Source organism: Anser anser (assembly GCF_964211835.1).
Source record: "Anser anser genome assembly, chromosome: 7".
NCBI classification, from domain to species: domain Eukaryota; kingdom Metazoa; phylum Chordata; class Aves; order Anseriformes; family Anatidae; genus Anser; species Anser anser.
In genome coordinates, this window is record NC_139727.1 from 13,881,232 (window position 1) to 13,900,811 (window position 19,580).

At 47.8% G+C, this 19,580-nt stretch overlaps 1 protein-coding gene across 3 annotated transcripts in view; it reads left to right on the top strand.

Annotated features, from left to right (window-relative positions):
• ARID5B (AT-rich interaction domain 5B) overlaps positions 1–19,580 on the top strand; it is a 116,543-nt gene continuing 96,963 nt past the window's right edge. The window contains exons 1-3 of one of the 3 annotated variants that reach the window (XM_083843938.1): positions 1–123; positions 373–636; positions 11,363–11,588. In XM_083843938.1, the coding sequence (XP_083700064.1) occupies positions 103–123; positions 373–636; positions 11,363–11,588 (511 nt within the window). In that variant the 5' untranslated portion in view covers positions 1–102. Of the gene's footprint in view, positions 124–281; positions 637–11,362; positions 11,589–19,580 lie in introns of those variants that run through there. The other 2 variants (XM_083843939.1, XM_083843937.1) reach the window with 2 other exon arrangements.

Genomic DNA, 19,580 nt, shown 5'->3' on the forward strand with positions numbered 1-19,580 from the left:
GCGGCGGGCGGCGGGGCCGGCTTCGCCCTGCCAGGACCTGCCGGGCTCCATTCACGCCAACAAGTTTGGGAGAATGTTGAGTTCAATCACGCCGGAGCCGCGATGGAGCGCAGCGCACTGCAGGTACCGCGCGGCCCCGCCGCCGCGCAGCGCCGCGCAGCCCCGCGCCCCCTCCCCTCCCTCGCTGCCTCCCTCCCTCCCTCCCCTCCCGCCGCCCTCCCTCTCCCCCCGCCGCCCTCCATCCCTCCCTCGCTCCCTCCCTCCCTCGCTCCCTCCCTCCCTCCCTCCGCCGCCCCCCCCGCCCTGCCCTGCGCGGCGCTGCGCGGCGCGGAGCCGGCGCTGATGCCGCCGCCGTGTTGTTGTTCCCCGCAGTGGGTCGGCGCCCCGTGCGGCTCGCACGGCCCCTACGTCTTCTACCGGGCGTTCCGCTTCCAGCGCCGCGGCGGCGGCGGCCGGGCGCGGGTCCTCTCCCTCGGCGACTTCTTCTTCGTGCGGTGCCGCGCGGAGGAGCCCGCCTGCATCGCGGAGCTGCAGCTGCTCTGGGAGGAGCGCACCAGCCGGCAACTTCTCTCCAGCGCCAAACTTTATTTTCTCCCCGAGGACACCCCCCAGGGCAGGACCAGTGACCATGGCGAGGTGGTAAACGCAGCTCCGGCCCCCCCCCCCCCCCCCCGCGCCCCCCCCCCCCGGTCCCCATCCCGTCCCCACCTGCATGCCTGGGCTCGGCCCCCCCCGTGTCCCCCCGGTGCCCGCGGAGGGGCCGCGCCGTCGGGGCGCTCCGGTGCGCGCTGCCCGGGAACTCGGGCGGGCGGGCGGGGGGCGGGCGCGGCGCCCCCGGCCCGGCAGCGGGGCACGAGTGCGGGGCTCGCCCCGACCCCCCGCTACGCCGCCGGGGCCCGGCCGGGCCGGGGACGCCGGGAGGGGCAGAGGAGAGGAGGGGGCGCGGGGGGGGCGCGCGGGCAGCGCTCGGGGCCGGTTCGGCGGCAGCCGGTGCGCCGGGGAGGGCGGAAATTACGAAATGGAGGCCGAGGGAGATCAAAAGGCACCGGGCTGGCGGGGACGCGCCGGGCGAGGTGAGCGGTGACAGGTAGGGGCGCGGGGGGCTCCGCGCCGCCTGCCGGAGCCGCCGGCTCGGCCGCGCAGCCCGGGCAGGGGCCGCGCAGGTTGCGCCCCCCCGCGCCCCGGCCCCGCTCCTCCCGCGCCCGGCCCCGGGGTCCCGCGTGGGAACTGGCGGGGGGGCCCCGCGGGCGCCGCCGGGGCGAGGAGGGAGCTCGCCGGGAGCCGCCGGGGTGACAGCGAGCGAGGGATGCTCGGGACCTGCCCGTGGCGGCTCTTTGAAACTGTGCCTGCGTGCGGCTCGTCCGGGGCGCCGTGTGTGCGTGCGCGTGTATCGCCGGCGATATTGGGAAGGGGGGTGGGGAAAGGGACACAAATCATTTTAATACGCCGTAATGATCGGCTCATGTTACTGTGGTAGGAACATCAGAGAAAATTAATCCTGCCATTACGAGCAGAACGCTGCTCCGGTACGAGAGTTCTCAGCTGCGTGCACCTTCCTAATAATATGCTCGATTTTATTTATTTTTACATGCAAACACCGCTAGTAATTAGCCGCGTGATTATCCTTGTGCGTTTCACCGGGGCTTTAACTGATGTCATTCCGCATTATTCAACCATATGAAAACAATTTTCAATTAAGATAATGGCACGCCTCGAAATTATGCAAATGCTCGTCGTATTGTGTAGAATAATTATGACAAATGTAAAGCAGGTAAAAAGTTTCCTAATGCAGTTGTGTTTTACACCCCGGTGATGTCATTTCCCCTCTGGCCTAAGTTAGTCATTCATTAGCAGAGTAGCAGCAGCAGCAGCAGCAGCAACAGCAACAGCTCTGAGTGATACTTCTCTGGCAGGGAGCCTACAGAAACCGGCACTGAGAGCCAGGGCCTAGAGAGGGCAACATAACACTCCCATTAAGACATGTACTTTGTTTTCACTTACTCCATTAACTTGTTTATAGACACCGGAACGATTTTTAGCATTGATTTTTAATAGTTCTCAAGGATGCGACTCCTGCTCAGCGGCGCGCAGCCGGCAGACAAAGGCCGGTGCTGGCTGGCGCCGTGCGGGAGGCGGACGGGGGGTCTCCGGCTCCCCCAGTGTTGTAGGTGGGCCACAGCCCCCCGTGTGGGTGACGTCCCCGGGCTCCGCGGCTCCCCACACGGCTCCCGCATGAGGGGACACACGCTGCTCCCAGCTGAGGGGAGAGGCAATTCGTGGGTGTCGGACACCTTCGCTTGGCGAAGGAGCGACGGTGGGCCGAAACGCCTGGTGCTGTACGTAGTAGGGCTGTGGGTGAGGCGAGCCAGCGCTGCGGCGTGTGCTGTCCGGAGGCTCCCACCAGTGTCAAAGGGCAGCGGAGGCGCTCACTGTGAATAAAAGCATCCGTCGGGGAGCGGCTGGTCGAATGGCAGGCCTGGGTCGAGCCCGCCAGAGGTTTAGGCACGGTGGCTGGCAGCTCTCTGCGCTAGCATCGTGGTTAATAGAGGCAGCTCGCCGCCGGCTTTTTTCTAACAGCAGCATTGACACTATGACGATACTCGGCTAGTGGCTGTGAGGAGAGAGAGTGAGCAAGGAGGTATGTAACGCTTCTGTTACTCAGAAATCTCTGATGGCGTATTTTATCTGATTGCCAAATGTTTGAGCTAATCAGCGATAAGTGTAAATACAAGTCTTTTTATAGCCAACTGAATTCATCACCCAGACTTAAATATAACCCTCAGCGCCGCTGAAGCCGGACGTCGCCGTGTGCCCAGGGCCAGGCCGCTGAGGGGCCGGAGCTGAGGCGCGTGCCCCCCGCTGCCGCCGCGGCTGGGCTCCAGCACCCCCGGCCTGGCAGGGAGACGCTGCTGCAGGCCACGAAGCCCACGGCCTCCCAGCACGAGGAGCCTGGCGAGCAGGGATGGCGCTGGGCTCAGGACGGGGGTCTTGCTGTGTGAGGGACAGCGACGCTGCCCTGGGGGACAGCGTTGGGTGCACCAGAAGAGTTCTGCTCTGCCCTGCTGAAAACTTTGCCGCTGCTTTTGAAGCACCGGGGCCCAGGAGCTGCAGCAGGTGTGGCGCTGAGGGGGATGAAGCGAGAAGGCCCAGCGGGGATGAAGAGCTCACCCCCTGCTCCCAGGAGGGCCTCAGTGAGACCTGCGCTGACGAAGGCACCGGCTGCGCATGGGGTCACCTCGTGCAGGAGGGGCGAGCGCCTCCTGTGGGCTCAGAGGAGGACATTTGGGGGCTGCTGGGCCCCGAGGGGGTGGCTGTGCAGTTGTGCTGCTGATGAAAGCCCCTGCCCAGCCCCTTGCCCGGTGCTTGGGACCTGCCGTGCTGGGGGCAGGGGCTGGCTGCGGCCTCCCAGCCCTGGGCAAGACCTCCTCAGGCTCAGACCCTCCTCTGTTCTGAGGGGTAGTGCAGGGCTGTGAAGGGGCTGACCCTGGCAGAAGCTGTTCCAGAGCAATGTGCTTATTAGTGCCTTGTATTTTCATGTTTTTAAAGGTGTTGGCATTAATTAGGCTGGGCTTAAAAATAGATATCAAAGCCGGTGCTCATTAAATCCAGGGACGGTTTGTGATGCGGTGTGTACAATTCCTAAAAAGCCTCAAACAAGCGACTGATTTATTTCACGTGGTATGACATTCTGTGCATCGCCCCGCATCATCATAAATGTTGTTTCTGCTTAGGCTGGACCGTCAGTAGGAATCTGCTTTTGGTTGATTCATCAGGATCTAAGTTTACTACGAACTCATGTTGATTTCATCTGCTCTCCCAAACTGGGGATCTGATGCAATGCTTTTCGCCTTGCAAATAATCCTTACTCATGCAAGTAATTTACATGAGTAAGCATTGCTCATACAGAGGAGAGGAGAGAGCTAGTTTCCTGTAATTATTTCCCTAGCAGTATTTTGCATTTTCAGACTAATTGAAAAAAAAAAAAAAAGTCATCACTCTATAAATGTATGTCATTTATAATTGCAGAGATTCTTCCAGAAAGCTAAGGCGTGCAGCGGGCTCGTTCTCTGACGCTTTGGGGACAGATGCCAGCAGCGTCCCTTGAGGGGCCTGGCTGGCGGCCGGGGGCTCGCTGGGCGGCCAGGTCCTGTCTGCGTGCGCGAGGACCGCGGCTCGTTGCCACCCCCCGGGCACGTGCTGCTCCCTCCGCACGGCTATGGGTTTCTGCCACGCGCAGGATCCTGTACGCTCTCACTTGAAACGCGAACGGCCCCGTTTTGGTCTCCGTGGTGCATGCCTTATGCTTGTATCTGTCAACACGGGTAATGGCAACACGTTTCGAACATGCAGATTACGATTATTAAAGGGTGCTTCAAAAATCATGCTAATAGCATCAATCTCCACCGTACACTTGCTCAGAGTAATTCAGCTTTGGAAATCGGGCGCACTGTAATAGCAGTGTTAGAGAAATGGCATTTGTCATAAAATATCATGGTTTTGGTAATTGCGTATCCACTCTGTATATTTTTATCTCTCTCGCCACCAGTAGCATATGCTGGCAAAGGAAGAAGAGGGCAGGGATATTACTCAGAGAAGCCACATGTTGCTAGCCATTAGCCAGCAATCTGGCGCGTCTGGTCACTCAAGGCAGATCCCTTTTTCTTTCACATTTTTGCATTTCTCCTTTTTCCCTCCCTTTCCCAGTGCATTCAGACTGTGAAAATACACCCACTGCTCTCCGGAGTTGCTGTTCCCAGTCTGATCAGTGGCACTAAACATTAAACTCTTGTCTTTGGAGAATAATAGGCTTCACATGGTACACCCTCAAGCATGTTGAGATACTGTGCAGGCTGGAAAATAAAAAAGTTCTAATTGTGTCTTTTAAATAAGCATAGGAGTGAATTAATTAGACTATATTTTGTCTTTAGTTGCTTAGTTACACAATAGTATTCCTAAGCACAAGTAAGATAAATTGGCTCTTTTTGTGCTGCTTGTCCCTTAATCATAATTACTGTATTGCTCAGGAGAGTAACACATACATAGATTTTGCATTTTTAATAATATTCAAACAATATGCGTGTGATATAGAAAGTATCTTCTGATTCACGCTCCTATATGCTTTTATTCAGGAAGAAGTTCTACTGTTATGGGAGCAATATTTGCATTAGTTGCTCAGAGATGTAGTTCTGGGAAATACATAATTGAAATATTCTTGCAATGCTTGTTCTGGCCCTTTCATTCGCATTCAAAATAACAATGCCTTAAGTCTCAGAACAGTCATCCACTCTTGATTTAAGAGCTTTTTTCCTTTGTGTGTATGTGTGTGTGTGTGTGCAGTGTGGGTTCACGCCCAGATTTAACCCTGCAGAGGCCAGACGCTTGCGTGATTCGTAGTGTCATATCAAGTTGAGCTTTTTATTTTGTAGCGAAAAAGCAGTCAGAAGGTCAGATGAACATCGGCATTTTATGGCATGAATCCAATGACCTTAGTGCTTGGCAGGCATCCATGTTTCTACGTGAAGGTGCCAGGGTAATATAGATAATAAAATAGTTTGTTTTCATTTTCTAGATATTTTAATCTTCCTTCGCAAACTGCGGCCTCGGTTTCGGGGGGGGGCTGGGGGTGCTCCTGGGGGCCGAAACTTTGATTTCTTTCTGGGTTGTTAGATGTTAGCTGCTAATGATGGGCAGATTGATACAGATACTGAACAATGGAAGATTCTGGCAAGAAACCCACTAGACATGCTCAGTGGATGTATGTGAAAATTGGCTCCATTGTTCTGCTGTATGAAAAGCAAGTAAATTATTTACAGATATTTGCTAATTAAAGCACATATTGTTTTACTAGCACAATAGAACACAATATAACAAAAGACAAAAGAATAAGCTTGCATAATTTAAACCTGCTAATGCAATGTACTCCTTGTTAAGAAAAATATAATTATGTAATCTACAAGGAAAGCTCTTCGTACTGTAACTGTAGTAGGCAAAATTAGGAATTAATTGCTTGTGAACTTGCCTAAACTAAAACAACTCTTCGAGATCTGTGAACAATCTGATGGGAAAACACTTTGACTGAAGCTTATTCTCGCTTTGGTCAGAACTTCTATCTGCAGTGACAGATAGAAATTCAGTTTGAACCTGTGCTCGGGGGCCAGAGGAAGAAAAGAAAAGAAAAGAAATGGAGAAAGAGGCTGGCAGTAGAAATGTCAGATCTGGCTGCTTGCAGCCGTCCCTCTGAGGGCTCCATCTCCATCCGTTTCTGGCCCAGATGGACCAGTATCCCACAAAGTACCCTACAACAGCGCGGTGCTGCCCTGCCCCGGGACGCACTGCATGTCTCGCTTTGGAAATACTGAGTTACGTAGAAATAGTTGTGTACAAACACAAAGGGAATTGCGACCTCAGGGGCTTCACCTGCGTCCTTAATTTTGCTGTCTTCTATTTGGTCTCAGATGCTGGTGGATGGGGAGAACTTGTTGGGATTCAGTGTTCACCATCAGCATGAGTTTAAGCCAGCCACGTAGGGCCTAGCACAGTCTGGGGAAATAGTGCAGGAGGCTGGGGAAATACCTGTCACCTGAATTTAACGAGATCATTATAGCCCTTTAAAGTAATTAGGGAAGGATTAACAGATGAAAGTTTCTGCCTTGGCCTCTTTAAAATTCTCCCATGTGCCCGGTGAATTCTTGGGCTGTGCACGTTTCCCTTTTCAAGGCTTTCCTTGGGGTTCATGGGTGCAGAGCGGTGGTCACCCTGGGTCCCTTCACACTGGTACCTTCTAGGCTGCCAGCCCCACTCCCCACATCCTGCAGGATGCCTCCGTCCATCCTGGGCAAGGGCCGTGCATGGATACACATCACCGTGTGAGGCATCCAAAGCAGGGAAAGGAGAAAGAAAGTTTCACCTGCCCGTGCCACATGTGGGAGCCTCCCGTGAGGCTTGCTGTGACTCTGTGATCCCTTCTGTAGAATGGGAGCAGCGGTTCCTGCCTGGCAGAGAACAGAGTGCCCGGTTCCTGGGGTGAGAGCAGCATTGTTGTGCAAATTATGCGAAGGGCATTTTCACCTAAATTGTGGAAAACTAAAAAAACCATGGGATATATTAAAAAAAAAAAAAAAGCCCTGAATAACAGGGGACTTTATGTCCCAGTGAAATATGCAGTTCTATTATCTGTGGTGAATACAGTGCGTAAGAGTCACAATGTATTTTTTGCTCCTGTGGATGAATGTGTTTTCATCGGCAGTGTACTGGGTTGTAAAATATGCATCTTCAGCTATCTGCTGTCCTAAAGGTTTCAGTAAAAAGGCTGAAGGTGTTTTCTAATGCAAGTCGGACTGATCAGATAAATGACACGAGGTGTCTCCTATAATTATTGGCAAGAGTTTTTACAGTGCGTCTCCCCTTTCTCTCCAGGCCACATATTTGATGTTAGGAGACAGCCAAGCAGGTGTTTGGATCGCTCTTGCCCTCCAGAATTCCTTAAGTGACCTCTGGAAGCGCTGGAGTGAAAACAGTCTCAGCACGTCAAAATTTTGAGATATCTCAGTTGCCGTAATTCTTTTAAAGCTGCCTTGGCGTCTCTAAAATATAAATCTTTCCTAGTTATTGGCAATGAGTGAGAAGTTGTGATGTAGCATACGCGGGTGTGGAGTCGAGATGTACGACCTCCCTGTGGTGCCCTGTGACTCCCTGCCTTGTAAGAGTTAATATTTCTTCTAAAAAATAATTATCCGCTTTAAACTATTCTAACTACCTGACCTCTTTCCTTGAATGTAAGTATTCCAGCCATCTGCTGAGTCAGGCAATACAGTGGTCTGTGCTTGCAGGAGGCCGTGATGGTTGCTTAGACAACAGTGACATAATATTTAAGCATAACGGCTCTCGAGAAGATACTGTCCCTTTCTCCCTGGATTTCTTCTCCAAAAATGCCAATCTGATTATGCTGTTCAGAAACAAGCGAGGGATGAGGACAGTTTGTATCATCGCCGTTTCTTAACCGTCTCCCCTTTTTCCACTCAATAGATGAAAGTATTCTGCTTCGTGCAGGAGTCTTTTAAGATGTGCTGAAATTACAGGCTGACTAGATACCCACTTTTATAGAAACAGAAGAAAAAGTGCCTCTTTATATAGTCAGTATCTATTTCAAGAATAAGACAACTATGTGGCTGGGAAAAATGTTCCCATTGGCCACCAGCATCCATAAAGGAGCACCTGAGATAAATCCCGCTCCTGAGCAGAGCTGAAATCGGCACTCACTGTTTCCTCCTGTAAATCTAGTTTTGGTGTAGCAGGAAAAAACCTGCAATTAAAGACTTACCAGGCAATGGAGACCTCATAAACGTATCACTTCAGAGCATAGCTAATACACTACAAGTTGATTTTTGTTTATATATATATATGTACTCTATGCGACGTGGGTGGTTTTCATGTTTACACAGAGATATAATTATGAATGACATGAAGGCTATACAGCAGATTTCTTTAATCTTCTAAAGGTTTGTTAGTCATGTGTCACTGCGTACCTGGTTTTTATTTATTCAACATCTGTATTCCTTTGTCATCTCGTTGAAAGGGTTCCTCTAGAAGGGCTGCAGAAGTGGGTGTGCAGTGGTTCATGTCAAATGGGGAAGGGGGCTGCCCTGGACATGTCGGGTGACCTCCGGTACCACTCCCAGTTCGGGTCTGACCACAATGCATGGGGAGGTTGCTTGAGGGTGTGTAAAAGGGTGGCAAGATACGTAGATAAGCAAAGGTGATGGAGCAGCTAGGTGACCACAGTTTGGGTGCCATGGGAGAAGATGACCTCTTGTGTTAGCAAAGGGCCAAGATCTGGGGAAAATGGCCTCCTCTGGAGCTGCCTGGGCTTCATGTGAGCTGGAGGACTACAACAGTGTCTCTTCAGCATCAGGAACAGCTCGGTTTTGGGGGTGCTGATGGTGGGGGAGCCACAGCTTTAAGAGGGTGCAGGGTAGGCCCTGATAGGCCGACAGGCATGAGGTGAGGGCCGCCATTACGCGGCAGCGCCTCCCTGGAGCCTGAGGCCCGGCCCAGCTGCCATGAGCATGAGGCCTGCAGTCAGCCACCCTCCTTGGGCGTCCCTGCCCGTTTTGTGCCCTTGGGGATGTGGCTGCCACAGGGTGACGGGGACCTGTCACCTCTGGGGACGTGGCTGCAGCAGGGTGACAGAGACAGCCACTCTGTGCTGCCTTCCTGGGCACCCCTCTGTGCCACTGCGGCTGTGCTCAGACACCCAGCGCCATTTTGTGAAGGCAGCTGCGCTGGCACCCATTCACTGTTGTTACAGTAGGGCTTCTTTTTTTTCCTCCTATGTACACATTGTGTGTGTGTGTGTGTGTGTGTGTGTGTGTGAAGGTTGTATTCTGGAAAACAAGTTTATTCATTGATGATGTAATAGTGATTGTACTTTTCGTTTGGTTAATAAATTGTCTGCTCAGCTTACTTTGTATGCCAGCCAAAATTAGTCATACCAGTTCTTGGAAAGGATATGAAGAAACTAGTAATTGAAATCATAATCATTTGATCATGAGAGCTATTTGGAAAATAATATTTCAACCAAAAACATGTCTGATCTCCAAGTCAGGTTTTTATTAAAGTGCTCTAGTGTTTAATATTAGAAATAGTACAGGGGTTGGTGATTGTGTGCAACATCCTGAAAGAAAACTTCATCCACAAACTGCTGATATATATATATTTTTTTTTTCATCTGACATTTATTAATCACCACATAATAGCTATGAAATAGATAGCAACTACAGCTTTTTTTTTATTATTATTTCAAGTGGATGGTGTAATGAAATTGGGTGAAACCATCCATTGAAATTGTACTTTGTAGTATGCAACACTTGTTTACAAAGTATTGACGTTTGTCATAAACAGAGGTTTAAAACATCACCGCTATTGTTTGTTGTTCGGTGGAAGCTCTTATGCTGTGCAATGATAAAAGGAAAAGATTTTATTACAAGCTTGCTTAGCATGCCTTTCATTTCTGACCAAATACATGTTACTGCACTAAATGTAATGAAGGTGCCTGCTTATGAAGCGATTTTTTATTATATGAGGGAGAGTGGAATATCAGATCTGCTTTTTTACCAGATATCCTTCAGGTTTTGTGTTGTGTGTAACTTATCACAATAGAGCTTTTTTTTTTTATTATTTTTTTCCTATTGAGCAGTATTTTATTTCCTGAGGAATGTGTTCAGTGGAAAAAAAAAAACACACAGAGAGAATCAATCATGCTTTTCTCTTTGTTTAATAACTCAAAGAATTTCTTTCCCTTTTGCAAATAGTTGTGTTTATTTGGAAGGAAAATTGGATTCTGGTTTATTTATTTCAAGAACCTGTAACCTTATTTAGTGCTAGAAATGTGCAGAGTGCAAGGTGTGGTGGGCAGCCAGCTCTCATTACAACATAAATTATTTCTGCTAAACATAAATTATTTCTGCTATTTTAACTAAAAAATCTGGAGTGTATCTTCCTGGATATTTATGTATGTTTGTATGTTTATTTTTTGAGGCTTTCTTGAGCCCTTGCTTACTACAGTCAGCTATAAAACATTCTGCTTATTCATCATGACTGAGAGGAGTTGATTGTTTCCTGGAAGGATAAAATTCAGCAATTAGAGCTGTTTAATTCAAGTATATGTTCTGGAGGCTAAACTAGGTTTAAGTGCTTTTCTTAGAATGTATGTTTAAGAAGGGAAAAAAATTACAGTTCTCTTCTGATCTTGAAAAGGGTTTTCAGAAACATGAGAATGTGCAAGTTTCTTTTGGTGGGAAGCACATAACATTTATGTAGTATTTCTTTTGGGATTACATCACAGTTTTATTTAATTTTTAGGACAAAAGTTAAATTCAATATTTGTGTATAAGCCAAGGGAAAATGTACCATAAACACAGGAATTTTCTGGTGAGTCAGAGTTCCAAGAATCTGAGATTTACTTAGTCCATTTATTTCAGGACTAGCTATAACCATTAGTCATCCAGCCATGAATTTTTACATTTGCAGCTAATTGCACCTAAAAAACAAACTTTCCCTCAAGGCTTTCGGTTATACAGAATGTGATTTGGCAACCTGTATTTCAAATGCCTTTTAGGATCATTGCCCTGGTCTTAGAAATTGTCTTTAGATTATGTGTAGTTGCTTCAAGTAAACAACTAATATTTCCACTTAGGTGGCAGGAGGAATAAATGAAGTATTAGGTATTCTGTATCACAGGAAAATTAATCTGCCAACAAGACAGGCTTTTCCAACTGCCTTTTGGGGGGTGGCGTTAAGAGTTTATCAGCCATTGTGGAGCCCTGCATGACATTTTGCATTCTCATCTGACTGTTCCTTGCAGGATGAAGTTATTGCTGTTTCAGAGAAAGTCACTGTGAAGCTTGAAGACTTGGCAAAATGGGCCCAGTCCGATTTCTCCAAGTGGAAGTGTGGTTTCCGGGCTGAGCCGGTTAAGCCAATGGATGTGGGGAAGAATGGACAGAAGGAAGCCTTGATGAGATATAGACAATCCACGCTCAACAGCGGCTTGAACTTCAAAGACATCCTAAAGGAGAAGGCTGACCTTGGTAAGTGTCCCTTGCTTTCTCCTGTGGGGAGCAGCTTGTGTTCAGCTGTGTTTTAGAGGCGGATGAGCCCAATCCTGCCAAACCGTTGCCGATTCCCAGGGTATATCTGTGCTTCGGGCAGAGGTGTGGTGATGAGATACTTGAGTGGGATGGGTGTTGGTGGTGAGCTCATTGCAGGCTTGCTTGCCCTGCATCTTGACTCCTTGGAGATTAATGTGGGGCAACTCTGTACTACCTGTCTACTCTGTAGAGGTATCACTGAGTTCTAAGGCTCAAATCTCAAATATGGGAACACAGTGAATTGTCAAGGGTTTTCCCTGGGATTGTGCAGGCCTTGGGGTCAGGTCAAAGCAGTGCAGCATGGCGAAAGAAATATGACACATCTCCTCTAGGCTTCCTACACAAGGAAGGAGAGACTGAAGGCCTTTCACTTCTTAAATCCCATCTTTTTGGAAGTGCAGGGTTGTTTCCACTTTTTAGTGTTTGTCCTGGCTCTGTACGATCAGCTTTGTGTTTTATTCAGTAGGGAGATGTCCACTATTTCCTCAGAGACTGCTCTGTAGCTCATGTGTTTTCTTGTGAGCCTGGTGTGTTTTCTTCTAATATTTATGTTATTACACAGCTTAGGCCTTCTGCGCGTGCTCCGCTGTTCTCTGGCTGTGGTTTGTACTCGACAGACGCGCTTTTTTTCCTGGCTGTTTTTAGGGAGGGATACGGTAGCTCTGCTACTTTGGATGGTTGCAAACAGGCTTGCAGCTCTGTGACTGCTTTCACACCTCTAAGACACTCAGATCTCTGAAATTGTGGTGGGTGGCCTCTCCAAGGGAGATGGGTCTCCTGCTGGTAAACATGCCTATTTGTGGTATTAGGACCTTGGATGCCTGATAGCTGTTATCCCAGGCACGTTTCTCTGTTGAACCAAACTTTTAACAAACGTTCTGAGTTTAAAGACAAATTTAAGACGTAAATGGTTGAAAGGTAAGAAAATAAAAGTTAAGGCCAATGCATGTGAACAAATGCTTTTGTACCTACGTGAGCAGGAGATACAGGGCCAAGTTTGGTTTCATAATGGCACAACTGTGTTGGCGTCGAAGCCAATTTACACTGTGCTGAAGATCTGTCTTAGAGGATTTATCTTCTGCATCTCGTTTTTCTGATCTTACCAAATGGTAAAGTGATTTTGTCAATCTTGCATTTCACCATTAGATATGTAGGTTGGAAGATTAAAGTACAATTGAAAGTTGATCTTATTTTTCATTACCTCTCCAGGAAAAAAAAAAAAAAAGACCCATGCAATTCTCTCTCTTTTCCTTTGCTTTTCCGTGTGGTTTCTTCTGGTTCATAATTACATGCAGTGATTTTCTCTGATATTGCCCTGGCATCTTCTTTGCATACTACATTTATTTGTGTTTGTTTCTTATGTCAAAAGAATCTTAATGTTTTTCAGATAGAACTTTGTGTGTTAATGTTTTCTTGGTTTTGTTTTTAACAAACAAGAAGGCCCTTGTGGTGAGTTATGAAATTGCTGTTACCTACCCTAGGAGCCAAAGAAAATAATGTTTAAGCCTAAAGCTTATATTTGCATGTTAAGCCCTTTGAAAGTAAGGGTTATACTGAAAATGCTTATGGAATTCAAACTATATGTTATAATTTTGATAACCCACATTCCAACGTTGCTTATTTTCTGTCAGTGGCTCTGGCTTTATGCTTGGTGTTTTTGTTTTGTTTTGTTTTGTTTTGTTTCAGTAGAAAAGGGTGTTTTGACTAATGTTTGATTACGATTGCTGTTTCTTCTTCATGACTGGTTGGTGGGAGTAAAACCAAGGGTTCAAGAAGACCTGCAGCTGACAGGCAAGAAGGTCTGAAGGGAACAAATCCCTTCTTGTGCTAGTCTGGCAGGCCATGCACAAGTCTGCTAGTGAGGCTCATATGTAACCCTGACTGTAGACGAGGAAGTTGCTGGAACGTGTGTTGAAAAGGCCTACATAAGCAAGGTGATCTCGTGGACCCCTTTTTTCCTATGAAATGGCATGTTTCCATTACAGAAAAACCCCATAAAAGTGATTAGAGTTTGAAATTTTTCCTACTAGGTGTTTTTGTACCAAGCTGCAGAAAGTAATAGGAAATTATATCCCTACTAAAGCCCTCAAAAAACTACAGAAGAAACAAAATCAGTTTTCACAAACTATCCAGAAGTGGTGGAGGGTGAAAGAACCCCGATGAAATGAAAACATGGCTGATACAGAACCACAGAAGTGGCACTGTGTGAATATACTTAATTAAACGTGTTATGTTGGGAGCAGGGTGGCTTTAAACAATAACCAGGCAAAGCGGGGCCTTGGTATATGAGCAGCTTACACGTTGTAGCATATGCTCTGTGGCATTTGCTTAGACAAAAATAAGGCCTGGTTAATGCACAACCCAGAGAAACTATGCACCTAGAATTGAAAGTTGACCCTAATTCAAATTATGTAGTTCTGTCTTCTTTTTGTTCTCCTTTTCTTTTTTCTTTCTTCTCTAGTCTTTTTTTTTCACGTCTTTTTCTCTTCTTTCTTTTCTCTTTTCCTTCATTGTTTTTTGCAGATTTTCTTTTTCTGTAAAATGGCATTGTTCTCATCACTAGTGAATTATGCAGAACTTTTCCTTAGGACTGTATTAAATAAAAGATCTAGCAATGGCTTTTTTTCTTTTTTTTTTTTCTTTTTTTTTTTGTGAGCTTCAAGATTTCAGCCTGAGAAATTATTTTTAAGAATTATTTCTTTCTGCATTTTGAGGTATTTATGTTATACATTCTGTCCCTTTCTACAAATATGTCAATATTGAATGCTAGCAGTTTATATCTTAAGACTATTCATAGCTTTCTGAATATTTCTTTCAAATGTTGAGAAAAACAAAGAATAACAACAATGCAGCATATAAAAATAGAGTTGCTCAGGAATGTATTATTCATAATGAACATGAGAACCTGTTTTTCCAGAAGAATTGGTCTGATTAAATCATTCACTACTAAGGCCGCTAGTTATTTATTTTTGTCTTTAGAATTATTTAGGGGATTTTTCTTTGTAATAAATGGACTTGTATACCCATATTTGGTAAACCAGTGGGAAGTCACCAAATGAGAAATTATTTCATTTTACAAAATTTTTAGCAACTAAGCAATGTAAACACTATCAGTTAAATATGGCAAAGTTGCATATTTGTATTCCTTGGGCTATAGTTCGACAAAAATTCAAATTATTTTATATAACACTGCTTCTTACAGACTTCCTTTAAGTGAAGTATGAAAGCTGCAGTGTAAGCTTTATTGGCCTATAAATATGTCATTATAGTTGGACTACATTTATATGCTTTGGATTGTTGTTTAAGCCAAGAAAATATGTCTCTACAGGTTGACTTTTTATTGAAACCCTTTGAGGCATACAACAGAATGTATTTTAGGCCAAGGTTATTAAAACAGCATTTTCATTTTTGCAGCAGACTCATTGTCAATTATGCTGCCACAAACTGTCTGTGGATAGGCAGTTATGAATGGTTTCATCTCTAAATGTGTCTTTAGAAAAAGAAATAAAAGATAGAGGAGTCAGAGCTGAAATTGAGAGAAGAGACGGAGGGGAAAATGACTGAATTCAGCACTCACAGGCTCTGCAGGTTTGGGTTCAGCTGGGCTGAGGTGCTGTCTGGGTGTAGCCGAGGAGCCAGCGCCCCGTGCCAGGCTCAGCGAGGTGGCAGAAGGCTGATCGTGGCGAGCCAGCAGTCGGCACCCCTGCAGCACACGAGGCCGTCATGACGATGCTCCGGGTTGGGTCCCCAGGCTGTCATCACCGCTCTTTTTATCCATCTTTCGTGAAGCATTATGATGCCAAAATGCGTGGTTGAAGTTGCCACACTGTGGGCTCTCCTGTTCCCATGCTGGTGGCATTACTGATGGATGACCCCATTTTGGGGCTTGCTAAAGGCTTTGCTGCGGTTTTTGCACCTTAGTTTGGATCCACTGAGGAAGAACTTGAAGAAAATTTAGAAATTATCCCTGTCCTGTCTTTCATTACCCACAGTCGTGTGTTTGGGGGTAGAATTAGGATCTTCTCAGTGAAATCCAGGAAAATCTAGTGCTACTTCATGGCTTACTGCCATGGTTTGGCAGTTGCCCTTCCCCAGTCCATAGTTGGTTTTCCAGTGGTTATTTCTGCTTCACTCTTTTGAACTTTGCTCTTTTGAACAGTAGAGCTTGCCGGGCAGGGGCAGTGCCACAGGACTGGCTCACCCTCTCAGCTCCTTCTCTTTACCAGTCTCATCGTTGGCACATCAGGGAGATCCTGGGTCCCCATTAGGAGATTATGTTTCCGTGTAAATTGGGTGATCCAGGGCAGATGGCAGTGAGTTTGGAAGGAGGAGCGGAGCAGGGCTGCTGCCCGGCCCCAGCAGGCACTGAGCTCACTTCTCAGGCAGGGGCGTTGCAGCAGGCATGACTTCTCCAGGTGAAGATTATCAGCTCATAACGTGTCAAACTGTAATACTATCAAAACTGATCATCTGCAGCTGTACTGCGTTCAGACACTTGTGGGGACTTCTGAACTGACGCCGACTCTCCTTTTTCATTGTTTGTCATGTGCTGCTGAATTCAGGCTCGCCTGGATTAGCCTGATGCAGTAATTTTCTGACCAGCTAATTGTTAGCCATTCAGAGTACAGCTACTTTGGATATTTTGTGCCCCATGCCTCTAACTCTCTTCCTTCTTCTGTCTGCACTTTGTGCCTCCTCTTTGTGCCTTCCTGTCCCCGTTGTCCTAACTGAATGCCATTTTGATCTTGATAAAACTCCTGTGAGTGTCCCATTATCCCATTTTCCCCTCTCTGCCCTTGTGCACTGTATGTTGTTTTTTTGTCTCGTGGGTCAGAGTGACCTCTCCAACTCATTTTAGCCAGCCCAATTGATAGAGCTCTTTTGCCGTAGATGAGGCTATTACATGGCTTGTCTGTTGTGCCCCACGGAGCCTGAAGGGAGGAGGACGGCTCCCTTGGGGAAGGGACTGTGGTGCTTTCTTCTGTGCCTGTGCAGCGCCCGGCACATGCTGGCAGCGCTGCAGCGGAGCGAGAGCACCTGTGGGCTGTGGGGCAGTGCTGGGACTGCTCTGCCGAGTGCTGCCGAGCAGGAAGGCTTCCTTTGGTCCTACATCCTTTGGTTTGTCTTTGGTGTTAACATGTTTGGTATCGGAGATAACCTGAAGTGCTGAGCAGACAGGCAACTTTGGCCTTGCATGAACAGGGCAAGGTAAATGGTCATTTTTTTGTTTGTTAACCAGTTGGTTTAAGGTAACTAGTAGTTGTTGGCTTCAATTGCTGGCTGCATTTTGAATGCTGAAGGGTGGTGCTGTTGTTAGGTGCAATGTAGCCCCGGTAATCCTGTGCTAACAGCTTACTTTCTCCTGGGGGTGACCCTGCACCCAGTAGCATCTTTGGGCTCCCCCTCCTCACTTGCCCCTCTCCCTTCAGCCCTGGCTGTTCCCCTCTGCACCCCCTCAGCCTCCCTCGGAGGAGGCTGGTGGGGTCCTCAGGGGTTGTCTGTAGCCACCTGGACCTTCCTGAGGCCACGTGTTTACCCAAACAATGCTGGGATGATTTAAGTGCTGTTAATTTCTTCCTTTCTCTGGTGACATCCTGCTTCATTACCGAGGAAGCGTATGGGGGTGACAAAAACGTTTTAATACGCAGCACTGGCTGTGGAAGCTTTTCTTTCACCACTGGATTGTGTTGAGCCTCATCTATTTGTGGCTCTTGAAAGGAGTTTTAACACCACACGTCTCGAACTTCAAGCGTGCCTTATCAAAGAGATAAAATTGGGATTTCTTTTCAAACTTTGACATGCCGTAAAGCCCTTATAGAAGGGGGTGGTGGTGTTGCCCCTGGGAATTGAGGAGGTGGGTATTTTGGTCTTTGAAACGCTGAAGTTCTGCCAAGAAATGCAAACAGGATCCCACAGAACTTCTCTTAGGGTAGCCCCTAAATCGCAGTGCCTTTCCCCGCCCCCCCTCTTCCTGCGGCAGGAGCAAGCTAACATGATTATCAGAACGGCGCTGATAGCAGTTGTCACTGTGTCAGCGTTTTCAATTATGTATTGGTATGACAGGGCACTTTGTCGGTGCCGTGGAGCACAGCCATTTGCAGTTGCGGTCCTGGTCTGCTCCAAAACATCAGGGGAGAAATCAGGGCTGCGGGGCAGGAGAGGGGGAAGAGTTAAATTTTAGTGCCTCGAGAAGCTGGAGGGAGCTGCCCCTCTTCTGCAGCTGAAGTTACCGCAGCTTGCACCATTAATAAGAGTTTTGTTGCAGCCTCTGGTTGGAGCAGGAGCAGCCTGCGTAATTGCAAAATAAGTAGATAAAAAATAACGACCATTCGCAGAGCGTGCAAGAGCGGCCAGTGTGGGACAGTGTCCCTTTAAAAATGTTTGACGGCTTTTTTTATTTTTGTCTGTTTTTAGCACCGAGATTGACCTTGCCAGGCTGTGTAATAACCCACATGTGTCTGCTCTCCAGGATTTTTTCCCTTCTAGTCACTGTTGGATCTTACATTTAATTCTTACTGACCATGAGGTTTTGTTCCAGTAACTGAAAACGTGTGCCTCCTGGTGCAGCGCTGCTGTGCTTTAAATCTGACTTTATCTCAATGTCTGCCTTTTTTTCCTTTTTATTTTTTTTTATTTTTCCACTTTTGATTTTAGAGGGTGCTGTTTTCCTCCCCAGCCTTCCCTCTCATTTCCGTCCCTGCCCATATTGTTTCTGGATCCCAGGGGACCCAGTTTGGGACTTGTTTTGTGCCCCTGAGCGTGCCTTGCCCAGCGCCACGATGGAGGCGATCAGTGTTGTCCTTCATGTGCCATGGCTGCTGGTCAGAGCTGCTGGTCCCCCACAGACCACCAGCGCCTTTTCCCTGTGTTGTATCCTTCCCACGCACCCAGCCCAACCCGGCTGAGCATGGAGATCCGTAAGCCGAGCACCTACATGACGCTGCGGTACGGCTGGGTGGGCCCCGAGGACGTCCTCTTTCTCCTGCCTGGCTCTTTTCCTGGGCTGTAATTCTGCGCTGCCAGAGCCCGGGACTGGGAGCCTTGCGGTCGCCTTTGACTTCGAGCGCTCCGTTAATCAAGTGGGAGCTGTCTTCATACAGCTCGTGAATCACCCCGCCTGCGACCTGCGTGGCCACGCTGGGATGCTCTGGCTCTTCTTGTGCCACGGCCGGTCCTGGGAGCCAGTTCCCTTGCTGGGGGGCGCAGGGGGGCCAGACCCAGCTTCCTCAGCACCTTCCTTCCACGGTGCTCTTCAGAGGTGCCTGCCCGTTGCTCCCATGCCCAGAAACACAGCTTGTCTGTTGTTTACAGCCTGCAACGTGCCCAGCCTGTCTGTCTTCCTAGGTACCTTAGTGTGGTTCTGACCACTCTGTTTCAGAAGGGCTGGTGCTTGTTCTACAAGATACACTATTCTTACAGCTGGCCCATCTCATGCCACAGGGGTTTATCAGGGAAAGTATCCTTTGTGCATCTGAAACTGAAGGAGACTTGCTTTTTCTCCCTGTTCTCCTCTTTTCGCAAAATCCTACTGCCTTGGACCTGCCCGGCACTGTGTGCTGCCCTTGTGAGCACCCATCTCTGTGGGCACAAAGGGGAAGGGGGGGTCTGGCATCCTTGCTCTTCTTAAACCAAGTTTTAAGGCTCTCAGTATTGATATTGTGGCTGCTTAATTTGGCTCGTGCTTGTCTTTGCAGGCTTGTGCTTGTCTTTGCAGGCTTGGTGATCCATGCAGGATGAGGCCATTGATAGATGAGGGTGTTGGGGAAGGGAGGGGTTAAACCTAGTAGGTGTATAAATTGGAGTGCAGTTTGTGGGTGACAGAGAAAGTGAATATTAAAAAAATGTAACAGCGTGACTTGTAACTGGATAGATTTTGTACAGGAGAGTGCTGTGGCATCACCTTTATTTACTTCATTTAGTGAAACCTGTACC